The 26,889-nt window shown below is 36.3% G+C and overlaps 6 protein-coding genes across 8 annotated transcripts; 3 read left to right on the top strand and 3 right to left on the bottom strand.

Annotated features, from left to right (window-relative positions):
- Positions 1-983: 983 nt before the first annotated feature.
- Positions 984-4,652, bottom strand: LOC149380414 (Tetratricopeptide repeat (TPR)-like superfamily protein). Of its 2 annotated transcripts, none has more exons than XM_089602221.1 (9): positions 4,460-4,652; positions 4,092-4,268; positions 3,750-3,987; positions 3,206-3,356; positions 2,900-3,122; positions 2,718-2,809; positions 2,494-2,629; positions 1,654-1,985; positions 984-1,356 (listed from the first exon to the last, which is right to left on the bottom strand). In XM_089602221.1, the coding sequence occupies exons 1-9, from the start codon at positions 4,510-4,512 to the stop codon at positions 1,106-1,108; spliced, it is 1,653 nt and encodes a 550-aa protein (XP_089458347.1). In that variant the 5' UTR covers positions 4,513-4,652; the 3' UTR covers positions 984-1,105. The 2 variants fall into 2 exon arrangements, with proteins under 2 accessions (XP_089458347.1, XP_089458346.1); XM_089602220.1 differs by having other exon boundaries at positions 3,750-4,014; positions 4,460-4,651.
- Positions 4,653-5,285: 633 nt separating this feature from the next.
- Positions 5,286-7,425, bottom strand: LOC149380413 (Ribosomal protein L9/RNase H1). Its single transcript, XM_089602391.1, has 5 exons — positions 7,162-7,425; positions 6,935-7,069; positions 6,650-6,760; positions 6,341-6,445; positions 5,286-5,753 (listed from the first exon to the last, which is right to left on the bottom strand). Exons 1-5 carry the CDS (start codon positions 7,297-7,299, stop codon positions 5,589-5,591), a joined length of 654 nt encoding a protein of 217 aa, XP_089458517.1. The 5' UTR covers positions 7,300-7,425; the 3' UTR covers positions 5,286-5,588.
- A 1,429-nt stretch (positions 7,426-8,854) lies between these two features.
- Positions 8,855-12,267, bottom strand: RCF3 (RNA-binding KH domain-containing protein). Of its 2 annotated transcripts, none has more exons than XM_089603188.1 (8): positions 11,135-12,267; positions 10,503-11,027; positions 10,097-10,345; positions 9,809-9,991; positions 9,615-9,694; positions 9,431-9,533; positions 9,227-9,341; positions 8,855-9,122 (listed from the first exon to the last, which is right to left on the bottom strand). In XM_089603188.1, exons 1-8 carry the CDS (start codon positions 11,867-11,869, stop codon positions 9,103-9,105), a joined length of 2,010 nt encoding a protein of 669 aa, XP_089459314.1. In that variant the 5' UTR covers positions 11,870-12,267; the 3' UTR covers positions 8,855-9,102. The 2 variants fall into 2 exon arrangements, with proteins under 2 accessions (XP_089459314.1, XP_089459315.1); XM_089603189.1 differs by having other exon boundaries at positions 10,524-11,027.
- A 2,304-nt stretch (positions 12,268-14,571) lies between these two features.
- LOC149380411 (cytochrome oxidase assembly protein) lies at positions 14,572-16,113 on the top strand. The gene is made up of 3 exons (XM_089603375.1): positions 14,572-14,651; positions 14,754-14,821; positions 15,736-16,113. The coding sequence occupies exon 3, from the start codon at positions 15,753-15,755 to the stop codon at positions 15,924-15,926; it is 174 nt and encodes a 57-aa protein (XP_089459501.1). The 5' UTR covers positions 14,572-14,651; positions 14,754-14,821; positions 15,736-15,752; the 3' UTR covers positions 15,927-16,113.
- A 1,419-nt stretch (positions 16,114-17,532) lies between these two features.
- Positions 17,533-19,790, top strand: PTAC7 (plastid transcriptionally active7). The gene is made up of 4 exons (XM_089602274.1): positions 17,533-17,668; positions 17,764-17,820; positions 17,891-17,950; positions 19,230-19,790. Exons 1-4 carry the CDS (start codon positions 17,633-17,635, stop codon positions 19,566-19,568), a joined length of 492 nt encoding a protein of 163 aa, XP_089458400.1. The 5' UTR covers positions 17,533-17,632; the 3' UTR covers positions 19,569-19,790.
- A 611-nt stretch (positions 19,791-20,401) lies between these two features.
- Positions 20,402-24,189, top strand: TAP38 (thylakoid-associated phosphatase 38). Its single transcript, XM_089603777.1, has 11 exons — positions 20,402-20,819; positions 20,949-21,077; positions 21,182-21,284; positions 21,389-21,499; positions 21,614-21,693; positions 21,797-21,850; positions 23,228-23,344; positions 23,438-23,492; positions 23,621-23,653; positions 23,748-23,794; positions 23,890-24,189. The coding sequence occupies exons 1-11, from the start codon at positions 20,518-20,520 to the stop codon at positions 24,011-24,013; spliced, it is 1,155 nt and encodes a 384-aa protein (XP_089459903.1). The 5' UTR covers positions 20,402-20,517; the 3' UTR covers positions 24,014-24,189.
- Positions 24,190-26,889: the final 2,700 nt, after the last annotated feature.

Here is a 26,889-nt window from a genome sequence, read left to right as displayed (position 1 = left end):
TTTAATTTAATGAAATTGCTTATTTAATCAGACTACTTAAAATGCTTATTATTAACCAATACCCTACTTCTATATGATTGTCCAACTTTTTTTTTTATTGTAAAGAAAAAAAAGAAAATGGAAGTGAAAAAAAAAAAAAGGGAAAGACAGTAGAAATAGAATGTGCCCTATAATGATTGAGTATAGTTTTACTTTTCCTTAATTATTTTAAATTATACTTGTCCGTAAAGACTGAAGAGAGTTATGAAAGGAATTGGAAATGAAAAAGACATTAAATGTTGAAAGCTTCAGAGTGAAAGCTTATCCCATTCCTTATTCCTATCACAATCTTCTATAAAATATCTTCTATCATTTTCCCAACTACCATCCTGTCGTACTCGTCTGGCTATATGCGACATGTCGTATCTCACACAATTAATCAAATTGAGTGAAAGGGAAGGAATTGACAAGTTAACAATTATGTAAAATTTAGTATTCTATTTTATTTTGATTATGTATGCGTATATGCCGATCTCCAACATTTTCGAGCCGTTTAGTAGCCACAAACAAAAGTGTAATTTAATATAAGCCAATATTACATAGCGTGGATTTATGGCTCATGTCATCATTTATTTATGTTTCTATCAATCATCAAGGTGTGTACAGGAAGTGACCTTTGAAAATTTAACCGGGAAGATGGTCCAAAATAAACGTTTGAAATTAATTGATTATTAAAATAGTTAAAATTTCAAATTTTCAACAAAATAGCCAAAGTTACGTCGTCAAATAATTTTTGATATAAAGATTAAATTTTTTGATAATTATTATAAGTAATTTATCACTTTAAAAAATATTAATCTTAAGATTAATTTTTTTTTAAATCTGATTACTACACATTTTAACTATTCTTTAATATTAGATAAATTTTAGTTATTTTGCAAATCCTTAACTTTAAATCGGCTATTTAGTCAAACCACTCCTTTTATAATTTATTGAGGAGACCTTGAAACTATTTATAATTGTTATGCATGTATAAGGGTGAAAATTAAACAAGATTATATATATATTTTTTTAATCTATACTAATATACGTCATAAAAGTATATTAAGTTGTAGAAGAGAAAGAGTTAGTATGGAATTCGTTGCTTGAATTTCATTCTAAGCATTGACAACCTTCTTTGGAGAGATAACTTCTCATCTTTCCTTCCTAATTTGTCCAAGTAAAATGCCATTTTCTTCAGTGTCTCTAAAACCTCTTCACTCTCATTACCCAAATATTTCTCTTGGATCCTCAAAACCCGTTTTAGCTGCCCCAACAGTGTTTCGTCGTCGTTCCCGAGCCTGTTTTGGATCGACACCAAACAGTCCAACACCTCGGCTGCCATAATTTGAAAAAAAATAAAAATCAGTAAGCAATGATATATTTTCAAGTAAAGGCAAGGAAAATGTTAAATAAGATTATCGCTTTAATATCAAATAAAAAAAATCCTCAAACTTTTAAAGGTAAATTTAGTGTAATAAAATGTATAATTTTGGTTAACCAAGGATAACCTCCACCGTAAAGAGTCAGTTACTGGTTAATTAATTTCAGTTAAGGTAAAAACCAAAGTTAATCTCTTTTCCGCCTCTGGTTTGAAGAGATGAAGACACATTATTATTTGATTCGATGACTTACCAACGGGGAGAGAGTCTTCGCCGAAAGCTTTTTGGCGGATGCGCAGAGCCTCCAAAGCGACTTGTTCGGCTTCTTCGTCTCTCTTCAGATGGTAGAGAGTGACCGCGAGATGCAACATCGGAAACGACACGGCTTGCTCGTCCGGGCCCGCGGTTTTTCCCATGATTTGCAGGCTAGTCCTCAGCAAATGCTCGGCCTCCGCGTAGTTCTTCGAGCGCAGGTGTGACGTGGCGAGGCTGACCATGTGCGTGACTGAGCTCGGGTGTTCTTTCCCTCTGCTCTTCTCCGCGATTACCAAGCATTCTTCTAAAACCTCTCTCCCTTCTTTACCCCTGAAAGAGAAGAGACAAAATCACCTGTCGGAAACTTGGATATTGGGGTTATTATCATAATAACTAGATAGTTAGGGTTAAAAAGAAAGATAGTTGTATGTCCATATGTAAGAGGGATTAGTAGAGAAGAGGATCTAAGTACAATAATTACCATCGTATTTCCCTTCTTTTATATTTGAATCATATCAAAACATACCAGTTTGTATCATCACCAAGATAAGTAATAAAACAGATATGTTGAGCCCTGCTAAGCTTATAAAACAGACTCCTAATTGAGTTGGGAAGGGTCAATCAGTAATTCTATATTTTAATCCCGATTTCGTATAAATAGGTCATCGAGGTGGGTCATTAGGGTTCATGAGAAGATTGAGCCAAGATATTTAGTTTATTTTTGGTAGGAACAGAGTAGTCTAGATGGGGAGATTGGCCTATCTCGGGAACTGTAGACCGATTTGGTGTAATCATCAAGTTATGTGTGTTCGTAATTATCTTAGGTCCGAGCTTTTACCTTCCGACCAAATGAAGTAGTTGAGCGAAATCTACCCTCATCTTCTCCATCACGGCATCATCCATAGCCATGTAATTTGAATCCTTGATGGTCTGAAGAGCGTTTCTATACAAACGAATCGCTTCGTCCGAATCTCCTGTGAAACAATCGACGTTAAACCCAAAGTATTGAAGACCGTGCCAAAATGAGAAGAGTTTTTTTTTTTTTTTTTCAAATTGTTATACCCGTTGCACACTTGACACGAGCTAGTGAACACATAGCCATTCCGACTCGCCCATCATTTTTCCCGTACAGCTTCGAATATATGTTGACGATCCTGAGAAAACGAAGAATATGTATGTCCATAAACTCCAAGAAAAACCAAGGAGAGTTAGTCAATCAAAAAAGAGAGACACATAAATCTAACCGTAGAAAAGAAGTTTCGGAGTCTTTGGCTTTTCGTTCTTTCAGTAACAGATTTCCGAGACCAAATAAAGGCATAATTAAGTCCTCGCTCTCAGCGCCTCTGCTTGATTCCAAAATCGAAATTGCACTGTTGTAGAACTCTATTGCTTTTGTAGCTTTTCCAGTGGAACCGAGACATTTAGCCATGCCCAGATATGGTGTCACAAGAAACACACTATTTTTCCCTGAAGCAAATACAATAGATAATATTTGACCCCCGTATCTGAACGAAAAAATAAAAAATAGAAAAAAAAGTACTCATAGTTACCGTATTTCTTCTCCATTATATCAATGGCTCTCTGATATACAAGTACCGATTTCTCAAACTTTCCCAAATTTGAGTACATACTCGCCATATGGACAAGAATAGGATCCAAAAGTTGTTCATCGTCTGTAATACTGACGACAATCTCAGTCAGCTGACCTAACACAGAACTTAACCGGCATGAATAAACAGAATTCGCCGTGAAAATAGCTAAGAGTTCGGATATTTTCATTGTAAATAGTAATAAATAAATAAAAAGAAGACGGGCACTTCTTCCTTTTATCACTAAGGAGCGATCTTCCCCCGAATTTGCGAATTAGAAACAGTCCTTTGTACGCAAAGTGATACCTTGAGTTCCCATAACGAATACCAATTTTTTTTTTTAATTATTGTTATTTATTTTGGAACGACGAGCCTCCACTACATTTACAGATGGACAAATATGTTTGGAAGTCGAGCTCTTTTGATCGTTCATAGTACTACATTATGAGCGTGAGATTCAAAGCACGAGAGAGAGAGAGAGAGAGAGAGAGAGAGAGAGACTCACCATATGGAGAAGCGAGTCAACAATTTTCTGGTCACCCAAAGCCGCGTATCCGAGAGCTATGACATCGACCAAAGCAGCCTCTTCAATGCCTTTCCCACCACTGTCGATCCTTTCCTTTGCAGCTTCGTAATTGGCTTCAAGCAAGTCTTTCGCATCATTCCGATTTCCCGCCGAAATCATCGACTTCACTTCGTCAAATAACTCTTGTAACTCTCGCTCAAATCCGTCCGCGTTTTTACTTGCGCGATCAGAAGATGTTTTAGACCTAGTTAGAATAAATGACTGCGCTTTAATTGAGGAACCAGAATAATTATCAGAAAATAAAAATAATAAAAAAATCACCTTCGAACATTCTCGGTTTTGGAAGAGCTGAGTGAAGAAGATGTGCCCAAGGCACAACGAAGCGAAAACTCCTGAAAAGGTTCCGCGGCACGAGAGAGCTTGATATCACAAACACTAAGCTTTTGAATATGCGAAGGCCATAATTTCAGTCTTTGACAGGCTTTGTTCTTTCTCAGCCTAAACGGTTCAACAAACACATTAATTTCCTCAACTGAACCAATAAAGAATCAAGTAACAGAGTCCGAAGTTGATAAGTTTCGCGGATTCAAAGCAAATGAAGAACGAAACGGAGATTGAAATAATTGAATTATGAATCTCTACGTGACAATAAGACGAAAGGCTTAAATATTAAGGCAGAGAGTAACTACCTGAAAGTGTAGAGAGAAAGAGGAGGTACAGAGGACGAAGCTGTTGACGCCATTGAAGCACTATTCGAAAAATGTGAACAAGAAATGGTATTGATTCATTGACGAAAAGAATTGGATAAAGCTCCAAAATTTGTCGATAAACCCTAAGGTTTTAGGTTTTTGTCTTTCTTTGGGCAACATAGAATATCGACTCTGAAATGAAATGTGTGTGGTACAGTGGTTGGTTTCGTGTCCGACATCGTGCAAATTAAACGACAAAGTTCTAGATGAACAATTATGAGAGAAAAATAAACGACAGCTAGCAGAAAAAACGACATTTAATAAACGACAGCTATCAGTAAAAACGACATTTTATAAACGACAGCTAAGTAAAAACGACATTTTATAAACGACAGCAAGCAGAAAAAACGACATTTTGTAACCAAACATGCAAAAACGACCAAAATTAACTTGATTAACGCGTGTAATGAAGGAAGAAAAGTATCAAGAAGAAATATTAAATTATTCATTTGTCCTAAACAGAGAAAACAGACAAGTCGTCGTCTTCTTTTTTTCTTTCTTTTCACATTTTCTTCTATAAGCAGACTAGTCACAGAGCACATGACGGAAACATTAATTATATGACCATTCACCAAACGAAGCATTGATGATATTGAAATTCACAACTTCCAACTTCATTTCCAGCATGGACAACCTTTTTTTCACCATCCAACTAATTTCGTTTTATATTAATATAAGAAAAATTAAAAAATTATTTATGAAATATCATAAATTGATGCTTGGTATGTTATAATTCAAATACAATTCAAACGTAGGAAAACAAAAATACAAACCTCGGCAGTCATGGGAAATTTAAATATCAACTTTATTTTCAATTTACACACGTCTTTAAATAAGAGTTATCTAATTCTAAACAAAGAGTAAAGTGCATGTCAATTAATAAAGAGTCAATGATATGAAGCTGAAACCAACACACATTGACAGTGATAACATCTATTTTTTTTCTTATGAAACTGTAAAATACTAACTAGCAGAGATAAAAATGCAAATTCCCAATTCATATGGGCTAACATGACCCAAAAATAGTCAGCCAATACATAGAAAATATGAAAAACGACCACTTTTTCGGTCACTTGCATCGGATTTTGACATTAAGCGTCCAACGAGGTTTTCCGGTGGGCAAAGGTATGGACCTCGGAAACACGAGAGGGACCTCGAACTCTCCAACAGTCGTCAATGGTGTCTTTATTATCACGTTCTCCGGGGCAATCTGCACGCAAATCTGCCTCTCCACCTGAACTCAACTCCAAAGATTAACCGAGATTTTCTATTAGAGTACATTACGCCAAGTTTGTATCAGAAAGATCGGTCTAACTTTCATCTGATACAGTCCCTCATGCCTAGACTAAACATCTAGACCGTGAATTTTGTAGGAATGAACGGTGTTCCAATATTGAAACTCGGGGTCGTGGAAATGATCTCCATTACCTTTGTTCCAAACTTAACCCCTCAAACATCCCGTTATTTTTTTTCTTCCCATAAATACCATTTTTTTTTTTACATTTTCATTTAAAATAGCAGGAAAATCGTCTGAAAATTAAAAATAAATAGGTATTCGTAGATGGTTTGCAAATTCGAGGTATTCAGAGAATTAGCATCTTCAAACGAGAATTCGGGTAACTCTCCCAACTCGGTCTGGTTCGACTCTGATACTATATCAGAAATGTGTCAAACACTTATAAGAAGTGAATTGGCTAGATACTCAAGTGATACGGGACTTTCTAATAGTTTTAAAAGAGAAATGTTCGACCCTCTACCAAACGAAATTCAGATCCCAAAACACAAACAGTTGGGGAAAAAAAAAAAGGTTCGAAACAATACCTCTTTTACAATCTCCTCCACAGTCACCGCTCTCTGCAATTCTATAGGCTCATCTTTCGTCGCACGAGCCTTGAACTTCTTAGTGTCGATCATTTTCCGGAGGACCTATTGATCGAAATAAACGGATGAAAAAAACCTCTTTTTTTCGAGAAACCAAGCTGGGTTTTTCCAACACACGACTCCGAGTTTCGTAATTGAAAACCCGAGGGCTGGTCTATTCTTAGTAGCAGCAACTAAAACATTCGAACACAAATCACAGTCTACACGATTCACACTAATATAGAAAAAGGAGATAAACGCGGCACGAACCAAACGAGAGTTAGTCAGACGCTTCGCAGCTTTCTCGTACTCTTTCATCTGATCTTCTTCCGAAGTTTTGACTACTTTCACCTCTTTTTTTACATCCACCGGCGGGAAAATCTGAGTCAAAGCGAAAAATCTCAATTCTTTTAAGAGCTAAAAAAAAACCCCAACTAGTATAAAGAAAAAGCTTGTACAATAACTAACGCATAAACTCGAATCATGATAATATATTGACAAACACAAAATTCGACGAAAAAAGTTTGCAGCTTTAAGGAGGAGAGCTTTGAATACCTTGTGTTGCTCTTTGATGAGAAATGCAAACTTGTCGATATTGGGAACGGCGAGTAATTTGGGCATCAAATGGTTGCGAAAATGGCCGGGAGCGACCTTCACTACCTCTCCGGCACCGCCGAGCTTTTCTATGTCCTGAGAAACCCCATTTCGAAACGCAGTCAAATATCGAAATTCCAAGCCACTCACGCGATTATTTATTTGCGTATCTAAAGCAACAAACTCACTCTGGTCAGAATGACTTGCAATTTCCTGTGCCTGAGCCCTTGAGAAGCGTAGAGAAGAGGGTTCAACATCCGATCGGAGCAATGGAGATTCGCCGCCGCGTCATTGACGATCTTGCGAATCGCATTTCGACCGTACATCGCGTGAGCCGCTGAAGAGGAAAAATCCGACGATCGGAACTCGGAGGAATCGTGATTCGGAGTTGGGGATGACTGTAATGGAAGTGTGAGAGACTGATTGGGAAAACCCTAAGGGACTTTTTTTTTTTTTTTTAAGAATTAAATTACCTTAATAACGTATTTACAATGTAAAAATGAAAATGGCTACTATTACAATCAAATAAAAATTAATTGAATAAAATTGTTGCATGAAATTTGTATACCATTATTTTATCTATAGTCAAATTTATATTTCAATTGCATTTGATGCTTGGAAAGGAAGGAAAAAAAAACATAGTAATTGTATAGCAAGAGATGATAATTGAGCGACTGTTAACCAGATTTAGAACACAAGAGTATTTTTTTTTTTTTGAGAAAAAAAAAACAGTTACTGTCGAAATATTTTGAAAACATGAGTGACATATGAAAAATGACGCACGTTTAAAACTAATAATGTAATTTTTTCTATTTTGGGTTACACAAAGAACAATGTAAAAGTAAATATACCATTCTTATTCTAATATGTAACGTGACCAATAAAACTATTCTCTCACTCTCTCTCTCTCTACAGATAATACTTTTATTCCTTCTTTAAAGCTATTGGTCTCCATAACATCATCTAGAACAATCAGACGATGTTAATCTGATGAATGCATAATGTATCACATTAGTTTATGTACATTAAATTGAACAACTATTTAAAATTTCGGGCGATTTGACTCAAGATCGGACAAGTGGCCGCATCCGAGCCAAGTGTCATAAACTCGAAAGTCATGAGTGTCTCTCCTCTAGCTCAAGAATGTTATTCGCTCGTCGCTGAGATCTGAGAATAAAGTAAGCTAGAAGGGCGCGTAAGTGATGCCTCTAACGCGTACTCCGACGCTCAACATTAGTCTGATTGCTATGTTTGAGGTGGTACACTGATATTCATTAGGGAATATCTAGGAGATTTATGGCTCGATTAGTGAAAACTGTGTGCAGTTGGTCTCTGACAGCGTTTCAAAACTCTATAATCGAGTAAAGAATGTTTAAAAAAAGCTACCTGAATCCCCCTTTTTTCGGTAGGCATCTATGCCTATTTCACATTTGTTTTCGAATCAATGCCTATTTTTAGTGTAAAATTTTATATAAATCTGAGATATTTTTACGAGAAAGAGATGGAAGGGGCATAAAAGCTTCATATTTTCGAGCTCTTTCTCTTTGGGGCTAAAACAAAAAATAAACGACGACTAAAAAGATGAAAACTATCCAAATTGTCTAATAATCACTCTAATCGTTATTAAAACTATTTTACAACAATTCAAACATAAAATAAAGATGAAAATCTTACTTTTTTTGGTCACTTTGAACGTCAAAATGCTAAATCCGAAAGAAATAGAATATCATTTTGAGTGGAAATGAGAGAGAGAGAGAGAGAGAGAGAGAGAGAGAGAGATGGAAAAAGGGGATGAGCGTATATTTTTGTCCGAATTTGAGTCAAAAGTCCAATTTTTGATATTTTACAATTAGTGGATCTAACCTTGATATTTTAGGCCCATAAAATTAAATTTCCCATAAGAAATTGCTTTTGGATGGATAGTTTGGTAGATACACAAAGTATAACCAAATAAGAACATTACACTGGAACATACTTTGCCTTAAATAAATATGTACAAAATTTTCCGACGATTAGCTGAGCAAAATCGCATTCCTTCTCTAAGATCATAAGATATTGAGGACAAAGATAATCATCTTAGGAAATCCGGGTCATACCGGCTTCAAGTCAAATTCTTTGCTAGAACCAATCTACGGGCCATCTTCTTGAGCTGAGAAAGAAAAAAGAAAAAAAAAAAAAACACAAGAAATATGATTCATTTTGTTTTTCTTTCGTTTATTTCATTTGGTTTTGTAGGATTTAAGATTGGCTTACTGCTCAAGATAAAGCCCTGGATCAAGCTCTGGGCTCTCTCGACCTGATCGGGAGCGCCCGATATTTGGATGATCTCGGGGCGATCCTCCACCAGGGTAACATTGGCTCCCGATAGCTGTTTGAGACACGAACGCAATGGCTTTAGAACCGAAACAAAATGATATTGTAGTAGCAGAAGAGTTTTATGTACTAATGAACGCAGACCTCGCTGATCATAGCAAGCTTATTTTTCGATTTCAGTTTCGGGACTGCAGGTTCTGGTATCACCACTTCCAGTGTACTCCTCGTAACAAGTGGCACAGTAATCCTGATTGATTGAACCAACCCAAAAAAAAAATGTTGAAATGTATAAACTAGTGATGAAAACAAGACTAGAGGATAGTCATACCTATTTAAACTACTTGGTGCTTCTTCACGTCGATCGATCTCGTTAAATCTCATCAATTCCATTCCAGACCCTCCGGTTTCCTGTCAAAATACAGACCAGACGAGACCAGACCGAATGTGATAAGAATAGAATCCGAGAGGAAACTCGCTCGTCATCCGATCAGAGAGAGAGAGAGAGAGAGAAAAAAATGGAACCTTTGATGCGTAATTCAGTACAGAAGGGTTGGTTATAGGGTGAGAATGAGTGGGTGAAGATCCGGAAGCGGAAATCGAAGGCGGTGTCGGATCCTTTTGAAAGAAATCTCTATATAAGAAACTCCGGATTCTGGATGTGATATCGACGAGAGCATTTCTAGCGGCTTTTATCTCGCCTATTATCTGCGAAAGTAACACACCGTCAAGGGTTTTACTACTGTATCTTTTAACATGAGATCACATAAAAAAGATTAAAATGGAAATTGAAACTCGGGTCTGGCGACAAACCTGTATGAGTTCATCGCTCCCCGAAGCACCCATCGGAAGCTCTTCTCTCGGAAGAATCTGGATAGTGGCGCCGGTCAATCTTCTAATCTCGGACAACGATCCGTCTCTGCCCTCTAAACACCCGATATCGCTGGACGGGATGAGCAATCTCGTTGTCACGATGTTGTCTTTATCCGGGACGAGATCGAGTATTCGGGTTTGGATGTGCAACAGAGCTTCCTGAGCTGGGAACAGCTCATCATCAGGACCCTAATAAACAAAGATTTCAATCATGCCAATAAAAAAAAAAAAAAAAAAAATTAAAAAAAAAAAAAAAAAAAAACCCTTCAAAGATACAAACTTTGGGATATCGAAAAAAAATTTCAAAAATGATATGAATGACAAGTAGATGGAAAACGGAACTCACAACATAAAATTTCCTAGGTACCTCCTCAGACGAGACGACGATTATCCGCTCGTTCGAACCGCCCATCGGATCGACAACCCTAACGTCCACCCCGATTTCGTTCTGAAGCAGGTCGACGATCCCTTCGGACTCTCCCACGACGCACTCGAGCTTCTCGGCCGGGCATAGTATCCGAAACACGAGCTCTTCCACGTAATAGGCCTGAGGAGCGTTGTCGGACATCGGAGCAGACCCGCCGGACTGGCGCGAACCGTAGCCTCCGCCTCCTCCGGCAGCCCTGTGATTAGGTCCGGCGAGCCGCGGAGGTCCGCCGAAGCCGTCCATCCCGGAGCGCCGCCCCGAATTGTTGATGGGAGGGTGAAACTCTTCGTCGGGGAAGAATCGCTCCGGCGAGTGCATTCTTCCTCCTCCGCCGTGGTGGTTGTTGTGGTGGTGGAATTTGGTCCGGTCGCGGTGCTGGCTCTCCCTCAGTCGGGCCGCGATTATAGCTATGGCGTTCTTGACATTATTGATATCTCCCACGACCTGAAAGAAGAAAGCTATGAATCTCAATCCCCTATTAAGTCCTCCTAAATGTCCGAAACGTCAAATCAGAGTCTGTAATCTGTAATCATTTGTTCGGAGGTTTTGACCTGAACGATCTCCTCAGACATGGAGACACAGCGAGGGAGGTTATGGTCGCGAGGCAAAACCCTAATCTGAGTCTTGGTCTCGCCTCTCATCTGCTCGATGATCTTTCCGCCTTTTCCGAGGAGGCAGCCGACGTGCATTTTCGAGACCACCAGGCGCGTGGCGACCCTTCCGCCGCCGTAATCGTCCTCGCCGTCGCCGACGCCGCCGCCGCCGTCGTTCTCGAGGATCCGATCGTGGATGAGGAACAGCGCCTCCTGGGCCGGAGAGAACGCCGGCATCCTTCCGTCCGGATCTCGCCGCCGCGTGTCGCAGATCTCGATGATCCGCTCGTCGTCGCCGGGGACGAGCTCGGTCACGTTGATCCAAGCTCCGGTGTGCTGGCGAATCGACTTTATGATGCTCCCCGACTTTCCGATCACTCCGCCGGCTTTCAGGTCGCGGCACAGAATCCGGTAGCTCGTCGTCACCGTGTTGTCCTGCTGCTGCCCCTGCGGCAGAGGCGGTGGCGGCGGAGGAGGAGGAGGAGGATGCGGCGGCGTGTTGTGGAACTTCGACGAGTTTCTTCCGTTTCCGCGGTGGCGATTGTTGTTGTGGTGGTGGTGATTGTTGTTGTGGCTGTTATTCCCGTAATGGTGGTTGTTGTTGTTGTACCGAGGTCTGGTTCTAACGACGGTCTCGGAATCGTAGTCTTGGTTGTCATAATAGTAATTCCTCTTAGATCTAGACCTCTCCATTGTCGCTAGGGTTTCTTTCTCTCGTTTTCCAGGGAATCAATCGAATCGAATCGAATCGTAGAACCACCGTTACATCTCAGTTCAAGAGAGGGAAAAATCGAGATTCGGCGATTTCGAGTCCTTTGTTCAGATCTGTGAGCCTAGGTCGGTCCATGTCTTTCCGGTCTCAAGAAATTTTGTTCGATAGTCTATCTGTCTTTGTCTGTTTGTTTGATTCTTGGGGATGTGAGGGAATTGTGGAAGCGAAAGTTTCAAGCTGAAAACCCTAGAAAGTGAAGATGAAGAAGATGACACAGAGATTGAGAGAGAGAGAGAGAAGAATCTGAATAAAAGTCTTCACTTCTATTAAAGCCACACAAGCTGCTGTGTTGTTGCTTCACTCTTTTTTTCCTGTTTTTATTTATTTATGAAATATCACAAATAAGTTAATGTAACATATCTGTCTATATCGTTACTCTTTATTGTGCCTACCGTGTACCTTAATGGAAATGGAACTTCTTTAGCCTAAAATTATTAGGAAACTTAACGGGAATTGTATTTCCGTTAACTTATTGAAAATTTTAATTTTTATTAATTTTCGATAATTTATAAAAAAAATCAATTTTAAATTAAAAATGAAAGTGATTCGAATTTTAAACTTTTAAAACAAGGTGTTAATACTTAATATGTAAACGGTCTTGCATCTTTATTAATTATTAATAAAAATATATATATATATATATATATTGTAATTCTACTCATGAATAATCATGTTTTGAAAGTTTACATCAAAATCATCAATAAGGTTGATGTTCACAAATGTTTGTTGAGCATGGTCTTCATGTTGACACAAATTTTTATAAATGGTCAATGCATCGACCATTTTCGGTTTCAAATTTTACATTCGATCATCGATGATGCAACCCGAGCTTTTTAGTCTTTGATTGCTCCAACGGATATATTATCAATGGTTGAGATTTGAAGTTAAAAAAAATTAATAAAACAATTACGTTGGAAACGCCGACAGTAACAGACATAAACAAACATTTATGCGGCTCATAATTTTGTCCCGCCTAACACACAGAAGAGTTTCTTCCGCTACCACCAAAGTCATAAATTTGCTTCTGTTGGTAAATAACATAACTCTAACCTCTTGCACGAATTCAAATTCGATGCCTTCGAAATTCATCGTATTCAACTTCGGGGCAGTTACAGGGACATGGTAACCTGCTTGGGCCACCGCTGCATTGAAAACCAAGCTATGAAGCTCGGGAGCCACAATTTGGACACGTATGTCGGTTAGTCGACAATTGGTCATCGAACTAGCTAGCTGCTCTATCTACTTTTTGAGCTCGTCATCGAACTGTCGTTTGTTAATGAGCTCTCGTGGAGCAGATCTTGTGTTCCAACTCGTTGTCAAACTAATCCCTAGAATGGACTAGGCTTGTTCAATTTATTCATGTATCTTCATTTAGGCCTTAAAAATGGGCCCGAGTCATTGAAGTTTTTTATGTGGACGAAGTCCAGTACCAACAACGGGCATATCCACCTAGTAAATAACTAAAACATAACTATACAAACTACTTGTTCCGAAAAAAATAATTAAAAAAAAATTAATTTAACATCTTGCGAATCATCGGTAACATATTAAACATACTACTTGATCATAGTCAATTGGCTAAAAAAGATATAATTGAAGTGTGAATCCATCTCCATTATATACCAACATTGCTCTCTTAAATCGTTCTTAGTTATCAATGTGAGATTCATACTAAGAATTTTTATTCAAATGTTCATGGGTATTACATGGACCCATACCTCTTTACACAAGGATAAATTTGACTTTTAGATTCGACATGTGTACTTATAAAAACTCAAAAGTCGCTTCTGAAAATAATTCAGAAGTGGTATTTTAGATGCGACATGTCGTTTCTAATACGGACTTAGAAGCAATATGATACTTCTAATCCAACAGCAAGAACGATCCGTCAAAAGCGACATGTCACTTCTAAATTAGTTACCGTCATATCGCGACAAGATACTTAGAAGAACACTTAACAATTCGTTTTTGTGACCTAGATTAAAAGCGACTTCATTTTTGTTAATAATCGATGAATTATTTTTATTTTAATTTTTTGTATTTGTTTTTATTTATGGGATTGATGTGATCTATTATGATTTATTTTACGTAACATTGGGATTTTTTATATTCTTGTATTATAAATTGTAAAAGCTTTCAAAAAGGAATTTCGCACACAAGTTTTATTTGATAATCATATTTTAAATCGATTCAATAGATATTTATCGAGAGCATCGATTAATCCAATAATTTATGAAGAAAAGTACATAAGCTTTATCAAGATTTTATAATATGATTTGAGAAAATTTAAGTTCGTCTCTATCAAATTGAATTTCTCGATCTAGTATTTGGAATTTTTTGGTGAAATAAATTATTCTAAGAGAAAGTATAAATTCCGAAACACCTTTATATATAGTGGACATATATATATTGGAAATTATCAATTTAACTTTCCATTTAAAAATGGGTGAGGTTTTAATAAGCTCTTAAAATGAAACGACCAATCTGAAAGAGAAATGAGTGAATAAAGTATTTACCTGTGGTGGAAATTAGAAGGGGCAATTTAATCTAGGTACTTAAATAAGCAATTATGCAAACTTTGGAAGCCATAAATAGCCACATAACCCTTTTCCTCATTCGAGCATCACAGAAATACATCACAAAAGAGAAAGAGGAGGTCGGAATCTCGCCGGAGAAAGAAGAACCGACGACCTCAATCGCAAGGTAGAAAAACACGTCGCTCTTCTCTTCATCTCAATCAATTTCCCTTCGAATCTCCTTCAACTATATTTAGGGTTTTTAAAATTATGGGTTTATGTTCTTAAGGTTCTCGTCGCGATTCGGAGTTGAGGGAGAGGAAATCGAGCTTTGGTGTTCATCATCTTCACCACTAGGTAAGGAAAACCTCACTCTTTTCTTAGGTCCGAAAATTTGAGAATTAAATAGGGAGGGTTTTGTTCTCGTTCCAATTGATGTTCTTAAGTATTCTTAATTGATTTGGTCATAGGTTGATTTTTTTCTCTCGTTATTTGGGGCTTTTGTAATTCCTGGGTTCCTTAACTCAAATATGTGATGATTCTATTAATTGCTCTTTCAAAAATCTGTTTTGGCCGAAAAATGATCTCGATTGGGTGATTCCAGGATTATGCGAGTTTCCGGTGTTCTTGGTTCTCGAGATCTTGAATCCGAATATTTTTGTGTTCTTGTGTTTGAATCTGAGTTTCGAGTTGAGTTGATCCTAAGTGTTTGAATTGATTTTTATGATCGTCTTTGCTGTTTTGCATTCGTTAGGTGTTAACTGATGAACACCAAATTTCGGTCGTCTATTTGTTGTGTAGAGAGAGAGAGAGAGAGAGAGAGAGAGAGAATCCTCATTAAGTTTGTTGTATCGTTGTGTTATTGTTTTTGATTTGCTGTGAGTAATCCAATTTATGACTTGCTGAGAGTGGATATATGATCAAAACTGTGTGTTTGCCTCATTTTATAAGATCTTCATTACTTGTAAATTTTACATGTATTAATTATCTACATCAAAATATTGAAAATTTTACTAGTTGATAAAGAAAATCTCATAGATGAAAAACATTATCATAAAGTTGTTGTAGATATATTTGTCTCTTTTTTCTTCTCTTAATAAGACTACATGACCTTGTGAAGCCAAACATAGTGAAAACACACCCTTTGGTTGTCTTAAATTTAGAATGATTGTTTCAATTCCCATTGCAAGATTGTTTTGTTTATCTCCTCCTAAGTCCTAACTGTAACCTTGATTGTAACTATATTGGAATTTGGGCTTAACGGCGTTTAGGGTTCGAGGTTGTGAAAATGGGTGGATTGGTGGGATTTGGAGGGCTTGGAGGGAGGACGAAGAACGTGGTTGTGGCCGGAGGACTAACAGCGTTTGTGTTTGGAGTGTATTTCTACACCATGAGAGCTGTCGGCGGTACCGACGAGCTCCAAATCGCAATCGACAAGTTTGAGGATCAGAAAAAACGATGAGAACCACTCGGAGTTTATATTCATATATTGCCTCTTGTTTTTGTGTTTGAAATAATTTTCGGGAAGTTTTGTTTTGGTACCTTGAAATCTTGTTACACAAGGTAAAACCATGTTTGTTATATAGTTCGAAACCGTACGTTGACTAAATTGCTTTACGCAAATGAAATTATTTTTGCTTTTAGTTGCAGGATGCTCTCAGATTATGTATCAAGTTTATTTCTGTGACAGAATATATAAGAATTTATAAGTTCTAGGGTTATAGAGTGAAGAAAAGAAAGGATAAGAGGTGGTTAATCTAAAAGGTTTTTGGTACTCAGAGCAACTCGTGCAGTGGCGATAATAACAAAAAAATGAATAGAAGTGCAAAATTTAGGGGTCAAAATAGAATGGTATGACCAGGGTTTTAAATATCGGCGATATATAGGGATATATCGCCGATATATAGGTTTTTTTGAAGTCTCGGTAAAAAATCATCAATAATCGTTATCGTTTTATAAAATATCCATAAAATATCGGTGATATATCGGTATATCCCTATATATCCGTGAAAAATCACCGAACGATGAAGGATTGTTATGCCATATCGCCGATATCAGCCGATATATCTCTGGTATGAGTATAAAGTTCGGATATTGTTGAATTTTTTTTTTCATTTTTACATCGATTTAACTCTAGTTTTGTTGAAATTTTTTGCATATTTGAGATTAGTACTTGATTATTTTTTAGATCCCCAACTTTTTTAAAATTTCTGACGAGTTTTTCAATTTTCCGACGACCCGCCACCCATTTTGACGGCGGCCGGAGAATTTTCCGGCGAGTTGAAAATTTTCAGAATCTTTATAAAGGTTAGTGTAGAAATTATGATATTCCAACGTGTGAATTGGAATTTATGATTGTGGACGGGAATATGTGATATTGAAATTAGGATAGATAAATTGGAATTGTCATGAACTTTGTAGTATTTGATTTTGTATTTTCATAATTTGGATTCCATGAGATATATATATATATATATATATATATATATATTTATATATATATATATATATATATATTTGGTTATTTAAAAATATCTACTTGTTATAGGATTTATGTCGATATATCCGTCGGTAATCGATATATCATCGATATATCACCGATATCATCGGTAGTCGGTATTGAAATTGTTATAGAATATCCGTCGATATATCCGTCGATACTCGATATATCCGTAAAATCAGAACCTCGGTATGTGTATCGGTATCGATATTTTAAACCTTGGGTATGACATACTAATTTGTGTTTCGCGTAACTAAGTGTTAGAAAATGGCATAGATTTCTACCGCAGAAAAATGGCACAGTAGAAAATGGCATTAGTTGTCCATACAATACAATGATAGGATCAACGTCATCTTCAGGTTTTTCTCCAAATAAGGTCTATTATTTATAGATAATTTGGAATTAGTCAATAGATTTCTACCGCAGAAAAATAAAAATTGGAATAACAAGGCATAGATTTTCTACTGCGAAAAAAAAAAAGAGCAACCTTTCCAAATTTCCAATTTAGTTTGTCGCACGAGTCGGAAAAACGACAGGTCATTCTACGATGGCACGCACGTAAATTCCATAAGCTAACGGGGGACATTTTTGTCATAGAGACCACTCAACTGGAACGAAGCGTAATCCGAAGCAACATAGAGCGAGGCAAAATCGTTCATTGCTCACCTATGGCTTCCATGGCGCTTCGCTTCACTCTCTCCCCTGTAATTTTGTGTTCACTTCTCATTGAAAAGCATCGTCTTTCTTTATTTTCCTTTTCGAGTTCGCAATCGATTCGTTCGTTTTTTCTTGAACGCAGGGGATAGAGCCGAGACCATGGAATTCGATAGCTTGCAATCGTTCGACTAAGACACAGGTATTTAATTATATATATATAATAATAATAATAATAATAAGAAGACAATGATTTACTCCGTCGTATTCAGGTAATTTCACAAATGAAGAAGAATAGCGAAGGTCGGCAAATTTGGCGGCGAAGAAAATTGGTAACAAATCCAAATGCTTTTTCTTTTCGCTATGTATTTGGGCTAGTATCTGTTTCTGTTTGGCTTGTTTTCTAAGTTAGAATCATTGATTAAACGCTTGGATGGAATTGAGGTTTGAATTTGGATAATCTTATTACTCAACGCTGTGATGACTACTAAAAAAATCAAAAGAAAAGAGTTCATGACTGGAAAGCCGATATATTTTTTTAAAGTTGCGTAGTATAAATTTGAGATATTTTATTTCTATTTTTTCTTGACTATAAAGTTGATATTTTAGTCCGCTCAAGTAATCGTTTAGATGTTTAGGATTCAGGTTAAGAGATTCAACGTTGGAAGAAACTTATGTCTATAACAGAGATTTTAAGACATGAAAGAATAAACAGTTATTCATTGTGATGATGAGCTAGTGACGTTATTTTTTCCGAGTTCATATTTCTTTTATTGAAACAAAACTGCAACGAACAAGAGTTATTTGTCTAGCTAAGTTCAAACCTTTCCCTTCTTCTTCTGAATTTGTTTAACTAAAAGTTTGAACTTGGAAGCGATTTGGAGCTTCTTCATCGGACCAATAAACAGTCTAGTGGTTTTTATATTTGATTTTATTTTCATACCAACATGTTGCCAGATGGGAAATAACAGTCTCTGTGCAGTAATGCCATTGTTATTACATGAAGGTGATGTAAAAACCAAATTATGCCTTTTTCTGTTACCTTTATTTGGTTTTAATAAGTCGTTGCCTTAAAGAAATAATTAATTGATAAATGGGTACAAACTACAAAGATAATGAGGGTATCGGGGATACGCTTAACTCTCCCAATAGAAATTTCTTCCTTTCATTCTATACTCGCGTAAATTTGATTGTAAATCCATTCTAACTTCATCATGTATATATAAACTGAGATAGTACCAATTATCCTAAAACCACCTCGAACGACTAATTATAGCTTTATGTTATCGCGCAAAAACCTAAAAATACTACTATTATAACATATAAGAAAATTAAAAGATTCCTTAGAAGTCAAGCAACACAAATCGAACTTTGTTAATAGAGAATTAGAACTAGGAAAAATAGAATAACACAAGATTAAAAATTGCTCAAGTTTGAGTAAAATTTTTACAACACAACCCTTTAACTTGTGAACCCTCTCATATATAACACACTACAACAAGATTAACTAGAATCCTAAGATATCAAGGCCCGATAAATAAATAAATAAAACCTTTTTCTTTTCTTTATAGTGATTGATTTTGAGTTTGTGGGGATGTGTGTTATTCTCAGACGAAGAACGACAAGAAGTTGGAGTACAGTAAAGAGAAGAGAGTACCGTTTCTGGAGGAGCAAGTGAGGAAAGTCGAAGAAGCTGGGAAAGTGTTGACGATGGACATAGAGAGGCTTCTTTTAAGAGAAGACAACCGTTTCGATTTCGTGAACGAGATCGCGGCCGAGGCCACAGAGTATGTCATCAACGACAGGGACGCCTATGGCGGATCCAAAAAGGCCATCCTTCACGTCATTAGCAACCGCGTCAACGAGGCCGGTTACGACCGCCCCGACGCCTACGCCACCGTCGACGAGTACAAGCCCGGCCCGTCTTTTATCAAGGAAGAGTTTTCTTGATCAACAAGAAAGGGAAAAGAAAAAAAAGTTGTATGTTATTGAACACTCACTAGAGCATAACAAAAAAAAAAAAAAAAGGAATTGTTTTCTACAAGAGTATGTGTGTTTTGTTGGAGGGGTTCTGATTTGCCGTAAGGGAAATTGACATATATTATTATTTTCTTCAAAAAAAAATTTCCCTTTAAAATAATGATCATAATGCAAGTATTTTTATTTTATTTTTTGACGACTAGCTTCATAACACACTTGATTTTAGAGGAAAAGAAAAGAAAAAAAAAACAATGTTTTCACGTCTTTGTAAAAAAAACATGGAGTTTACTTTAGTATTATTCGTAGAGATAAATACACGCCACTTCCCAAATCAAGGTCGTGAAAAAAAACTGCCTTAGTAAAAAAAAAAAAAGGTATTATTAATGTTAATTTCTCTTCATTATATCAGCATTGGTAGTTGACAAAGAGAACCCAGGTGAGTGAATTTATTTTCTTGCATTGGGAATCTATATCAGCTCAGCTCAGCTCAGGAAAAGAATGCGGAGAAAAGAAAATCTGGAAAGTATAGAAATATAAAAATCAAGCAAAACGACAATCATTAGCAATGCTAACTAAGTACTAGATGATAATATATTTTTTTGATGATAATATTAGTAATAATAGTAATACCAAGCAATAGTGTACTAGCAAATTCTCAGCGAATTAAAAAGAAACAAGTATTTGTACTAGGTACTACTACTGTACAAGCAAGCAACTAAAAAGAACAGGGAAATAGTGGGGACCAGCCACGTGGCAAGAGGACAGTCATTCACAAGCGTAAAATAATTTCGCGGCATAGGATCGTTCAGCTTCTTATCTTCCTTAGTCACAGAAATCAAATCCCCGAAATCGCCACTCCCACCGATTCTCTCCCGACTCGGCGAGTCCGACTCAGTTCGAAGCGGTTGAGTGGTAACTGATGGCTTTGATAAGCCAACAGTTACAGAGGTTTCTCTTCACCAAATACCTAAACTGTCACTCTTCTTACCCTAAAACCACCGCGAGAAGGAGACCCAGCGCGAATTGCTCCGCCATAGCCATCGACGCTCAGTCAACGGCGTTGACCGGATCCGGCCGAATCCGATGGGGATCGACGAGCCTTCAAGGTCCGAGGGAGGAGATGGAGGACGAGGTCGTCGTCCGATCCGACGAGCTTGACGGATTCTTGTTCGCCGCTGTTTTCGACGGTCACGGCGGTTTCTCATCCGCCAAGTTTCTCAGGTTCGGAATATTGAAATTTTCTGTCTCCGTGAAAAATGAATCGAAAAAAATCAGGAGATTCGTAGTCGTTGCTTTTATATAAAATCAGGAGATTCTATATATGATTCGTTTCTCTTAAAATTTGGTCAGAGAAGAGCTCTACAAAGAGTGTTGTTCGGCTTTGCAAGGTGGGCTTTTACTCACAGAAAAACGCTTCAGCGCCATTAGAGTCGCGTTGGAAGAGGCTTTTCAGAGAGCCGATAAGAAGTTGTTGGAGCTGTAAGAACAAACACTTTTTTTTTTTTTTTTTCCTCTTTGGAATTTCAGCTTGTGCTATTCTTTCTTATATCATCATGTTGAGGATTTCATTTCGCACATTAAAGGCTTGCGTTGAACGGCGACGAGGATGAATCTGGAACAACGGCGACGGTTATGTTCGTTGGGAACGATGCGTTGTTTGTTTCTCATATCGGCGATTCCTGCGTGGTATGTGTTAGCACTGAAAATCGATTGAAAAAGACGATGAAAGAACAACGTTTAAACAAAAAAAAAACATTCTTTCGGTGAATATGATTTAATTACTGATTCAGGTTCTGTGTCGAACCGGGAAAGTCGAAGAGTTGACCAATCCTCACCGGCCATATGGAAGCAACAAAGCCTCTCTTCAAGAAATCAAAAGGATCAGAGAAGCAGGTGGATGGGTGTGTTTTTGAATTTTGATTTTTATTCTCTTTTCTATTTTTTTTCAAAATTCTATTCATTTCAGTTTTCCTAGTCACTTTGTTTCACATAATAGCATTCTTTGATGCTCGTAGATCTCAAATGGAAGAATTTGCGGAGATATAGCCGTATCTCGTGCATTTGGAGACCAGCGATTCAAATCGAGGAAAAACGAGTAAGTTCTCTTGATATATGATTTTGGTTTGTAACGCATCATCATCATCATCAAATAAATTTATTTATAAATATATAATGTCTCTTTTAAAATACATGAACAGGATGGTTAAGAAAGGAGTCCAAGAAGGAAGATGGCCAGAAAAATTTGCTTCACGGTATGCAGAAAAAAAAATCGAAAAAATTATTTCTCGTTTCTGTCTCAATTTCTTCAATGTCATCCTGTTTCGATACTCCACTTATGTCCTTCGAAAGATCAAGCAAGTTATAGTGAGATTTCAATATATGATTGATTCAGTAATCAGTTTCTTGTACTAGAAGAAACTGAATATATTGTCACGCTAGACGAGAAGTCATAACATAATTATCCTAATATACTAAAAAGAAACCCCAAAATCCTGTAGTCATTTTTTATATTTTTTTAGTTCTCTAAAGCCTTTATTTTATATAAATTTTTTGATCGAAAACTCTATTAAGAGTGTTAATGTGTGGGTCCTACCATTCCTAGCTAGCAAAAAAAAAAAAGTTTGGAATTTGGATGCATAACTCTCTTTGCGTGAGTTTTCATTATTATAAAATTGTTATAAACCTTAAAAAAATATTGCAGTTAGTAATCAATATCACTGTTATAAGATCTTCAAAATTTTAAATAATTATGAAGTGATTCCTATCCATATAAATATATCAAATTATTGCAAAGTGATGGACAAAAATAAATTAATAAAATATAAAACATTAAAATTAAATTTATGAAAATAATTATAGTAATTAATTTATTAATATCATTAATTCAATTGTTTATTCGATTTAATTAGCTCAGGTGTAACCTAATCAAATTATTTGATCAAACTTATACAATAGTTAATATGATAGATCATTATTAACTCAAATTTAACTCAATAGTGTTACTTATACATCTCTCTGATTTTTCCTTAATTTATTCTGCAACCTAATTTTCTTCTTAGCTAAATATTACATCATTAAAATAATGAAAAATGTTAAGAAAGATGTAATTGAAGATGGTATAATATACATTATCATATTTGTTGTGTTCAATTTATAGAATATCTATGAGTATTTATTTAATATAAACATATTCAGCAAAGATGGGAGTATATTAATAAATTTAAATATATTCTCTAAATGCAAATTGTCAACATTGTTTTATTAAGTTATTGTCCTCTTATATATCCACTCTCATTCAATCAAGCAGTCTTCTTCAATCACAACGCCGCGAGAAGGAGCAAGTAATAATATAATAACTCGCATGATTTATTTAGTTATGAAATGAAGAGTAAAAACCTTTTAGTATCCAAAAGCAAACTCATGATGTGTATATGTATGTGTACATTAGTAATTGTTTTTTCTTAAAATGTGTATATTAGTATAAAACATACAATGTGATACGTATTATATTTTTATACATATATAACTATTATTAGTCACTATCTTATTAATTATTTTATTTATTAAATACCAAATCTTTGCAGCAAAGCGCGGACATTAAACTCGTTATGTTTCTAATGTTGTGGCAGTGTACAATTCAGAGGAGATTTGGTTACTGCAATGCCGGATGTTTTTCAAGTGCAGCTCGGGAAAGACACTGAATTTCTTCTGTTAGCATCAGATGGCTTGTGGGATTATATCAAAAGGTTTTTCACATCATATGTTGACTCTTCTGCTTATTAATTTTATATTATTTTTTAGTAACTAAGAAATAATTTTTTTTGTTTGTATGTTTTCAGCTCAGAAGCAGTCGATTTCGTTAGAAACCAACTTCGACAGCACGGAGATGTTCAGGTACTGATCTCTCTCATGTTGAGCTTGATTTTCAGAATTAGTAAGTTTAAGTTGTTTTTAGTAATAATTACTATAATTGGCCAAAAGTGGTGCTTAATTAATGTCTTGTCCCGATATAAAATTTTCAGGTTGCTTGTGAAGCACTTGCTCAAGTGGCTCTGGTAATGTCAAAAGCATTTACGCGGACAATTTTATTTCTTTTCGTTTTTCATCAATCATTATGAAAAGCTTAATCTCACGAGAAAATAATTACAGGATCGGCGCACTCAAGATAATGTTAGCATTGTCATTGTCGATTTAGGGTAATTAATCCGACCATCTTTTATAACAGCCCTTGAACCTTGTGGTTCATTTCTATCGCCCCGAAATTGATTCACAAATTTCAAATATTGTGTAGGCGAACGGATTGGAGAAATTTGCCGCTTGAAGAACAAAATGTCGTGTTCGAACTAGGCCAGGCTTTTGCTACCGTGGGGGTTTTATTGCTAGGGATATGGATGACATCTATGGTTCCATTGTAGGTTCCTCCGGGTGATTATCGTTTAAAATGGTGTATAGGAATCCACATAGTGATCAAAAGAATTATATTATGTAGCTGTTTATAATGTTGTGCAACATATTTCCTACTTCTATAATGTAACCAATTTTATAGGATTTCCTACTTTTATAGGAGTTTGAAATCCACATTTTCGTATGTATGTGTAACCAGTGTGGAACTTTTGCGAAACTAGTGATTGCCCGGATCAATGTTAAAATGTACCTGAAAAGCTGTCGAACCGACTTCTATTTCAGTCCGTGCTGGACCGCGGTTCCTTGGTTTCTAGAGGTGGGTTACGGGAACATTCGAGATAGAGACTGGCACCATTATCAACAAAAGAAACAACATCATAGACAACGCCCACAAAAAGAATTACTCTTAGAGCTGGAATAAATAGGTCATGAATAGAAATCATGAACAAGGGAATAGCACAAATTTATAAGTAACCAAGCCACCGAATTTTAGATTTTTGCTAAATAGTCAATTTTTTAAAATAAATTTTAAGTAAATAGTTATTATGGTTATGTGACATTGTTTGGACGTTTTCAGCATTTCGTTTATGCCCTTGGAGTCTGATGGTTACTTACCATTATTAACGACTATTTACAACTAATAACGTATTTTTGGCTTTGTTAATATAATCTTGTGTCTATTTACTTAAAATTTACCAAAAGTTGGCTGTGTCAAAAGTTGGTTTGTTAATAAAATCTTGTGTCTATTTACTTGAGCCACAATAAAACTTTTGATATATAGCAAAGGGAAACCGATATCAAGTCTTTGGCTTTCCCAAGGTCTTCACCATTAATAATTCTGATCTATCTCACACCAGTGGTCTGATAGCCACTGATGAAAAGCAAATAGGAAAAAACACTACTACGAAAAGGCCATTCGAAGACGTTTAAAATACGCATTCAAATACATATAACAACGCTAGTAGAGCGCCGTTGTATCGTGTGACGTTAAAAATTTTAGACGGCGCCCAAAATAAGCGCAGTTTATTCTTGTGACACGTTGGAGCCAAGTTGGATTGTGGCAGAAAAAGTATTCACAACACTTATATATACACGCCATGTACAAGTATAGACGATGCATATCAAGCAATTCATCTTGCAGATCATCGACCAACTCAGCAACATACGGAGCGTCACCTTCGTCACCACCAGGAACTGTTTCGGCCTATACTTCAATACTCTTGCGCTTCTTAGAGTTTTCACCATGATGTACCCACTGAGTGTAGCCAATGTCGATACCGTTTATGAAGAAATGATCTCTTAAAGAACGGATGTCCCCGTATTGATAATTTCCACATTTCTCACAAGGACAAAGAATTCGATTTACATTATCGCGAACCGCTCGACACTGACTCAAGAAAGTTTCCACATCATCAATGTATTGTTTTGTACCTCTATGTAAAGTCATCCATAACTTGTCCATTTTGTAAGACTTTAAAAAAAATTATATCAAATCCAACAAGTTAACAAAATGTATACTAAAACACAAATGACACGGTAGTTGAACTCAAATAAAAAAACGCCATCAAACAAAGACAACCAAACATTTAGTAATCAAATCACGAATTCACAAAAGGACAAACTTTACTATATACGTAATCATTTCACAAAAGGACAAAAAAAATTCTTTTTCAAACAATAGTGGGCGTTTTAATATAAACGCCTTTAAAACATATCATGGTAGACCTATCACTGGACCCATTCAATATTTTATAGCCTATTTAAACCCATACAACTTAGAAACATTCACAAATTTGAGTTAAAATCTATCAAAATCAACAATCCGAACACAAATTGTACAAACCCAAATAAAGTATCATAACAATGCAACAATCAAACAAATGAAAAATAACATAAAAAAAAACTTAAGAATCGAAGAAATTTGACCCCGAAATGGTCGACAGACTAAGAACAGGGTTGGAGAGCACGAACACGTTAAAATCACACCAATCCAATACTTCAAAAACGCTATAGAACAACTACATTAACTTAGTATACAATAACCCATAAAAATTTAGAGCATACTAGAACCCAACGAAAAAAGAAATTACAATGCTAGACCCAACATTTCAAAACAGTTGGAAAACCACCATATAACCTATGCAAACAAGTAATAATTTTAAAATTTTTGAAGAAAAAAATCACGAACCCGACTTTAAAACCGACCGCGCGAAGAATCAAGAAAGAAGAACGACGGCGTGGCAGGGGAGGGCTAGAGTGTGGTCGATGACAATGGAAGAGGGGCCGATGATGAGAGAAAGGTGAGAGTGATGATGAAGAAGATCAAGTACGGGACTGATATGAGCTGTATGAGTATAGTAAATTAATTTGAAAACTATACACGGCGTTTTTATGCGAACTCTGTTTATATTCTGACCCAGACTCGTGTCAAACTACCAGTGTACTGAAGCTATACACGGCGGTTTCTGTATAGACGCCGTGTATACTTTTATTGCCACGACCACGTGTTGCAAAAATATTTCCAATGGCGCTAACTTCACTACGCAGTCCATGTGGCCTTATGCAATTGGATTAAACCGAAAAAATCTTTAGACTGCGCTTTTTTCCATGAGCGCAGTCTATAATTGCGTCGTTCAAAGCCTGTTTTCTAGAAGTGAAAACACTTTATAGCATGATGATTATACATAGGAATGACATTATTACTCAGTATTTGTTTGCCCGACCGTTGCTCAATTTAAACGGGCCGGGTAATGCCTATTTAAATGGTTTAACGGGTAACATGTAATACTCGTTAATAATTAACCGGCTACGGACACAAGCTAACCCGACTTGTATAATTTAATTTTAGTTCTTAACTTATTTACCTTCATAGTTATTTAATTATTTG

Source organism: Urtica dioica, chromosome 12 (assembly GCF_054948205.1).
Source record: "Urtica dioica subsp. dioica isolate 48M chromosome 12, U.dioica_male_clone48M_v1_H2, whole genome shotgun sequence".
Lineage (NCBI taxonomy): Eukaryota > Viridiplantae > Streptophyta > Magnoliopsida > Rosales > Urticaceae > Urtica > Urtica dioica.
Note: the sequence above shows the minus strand (reverse complement) of the source record. Positions and strands in the feature narration are given on the sequence as shown.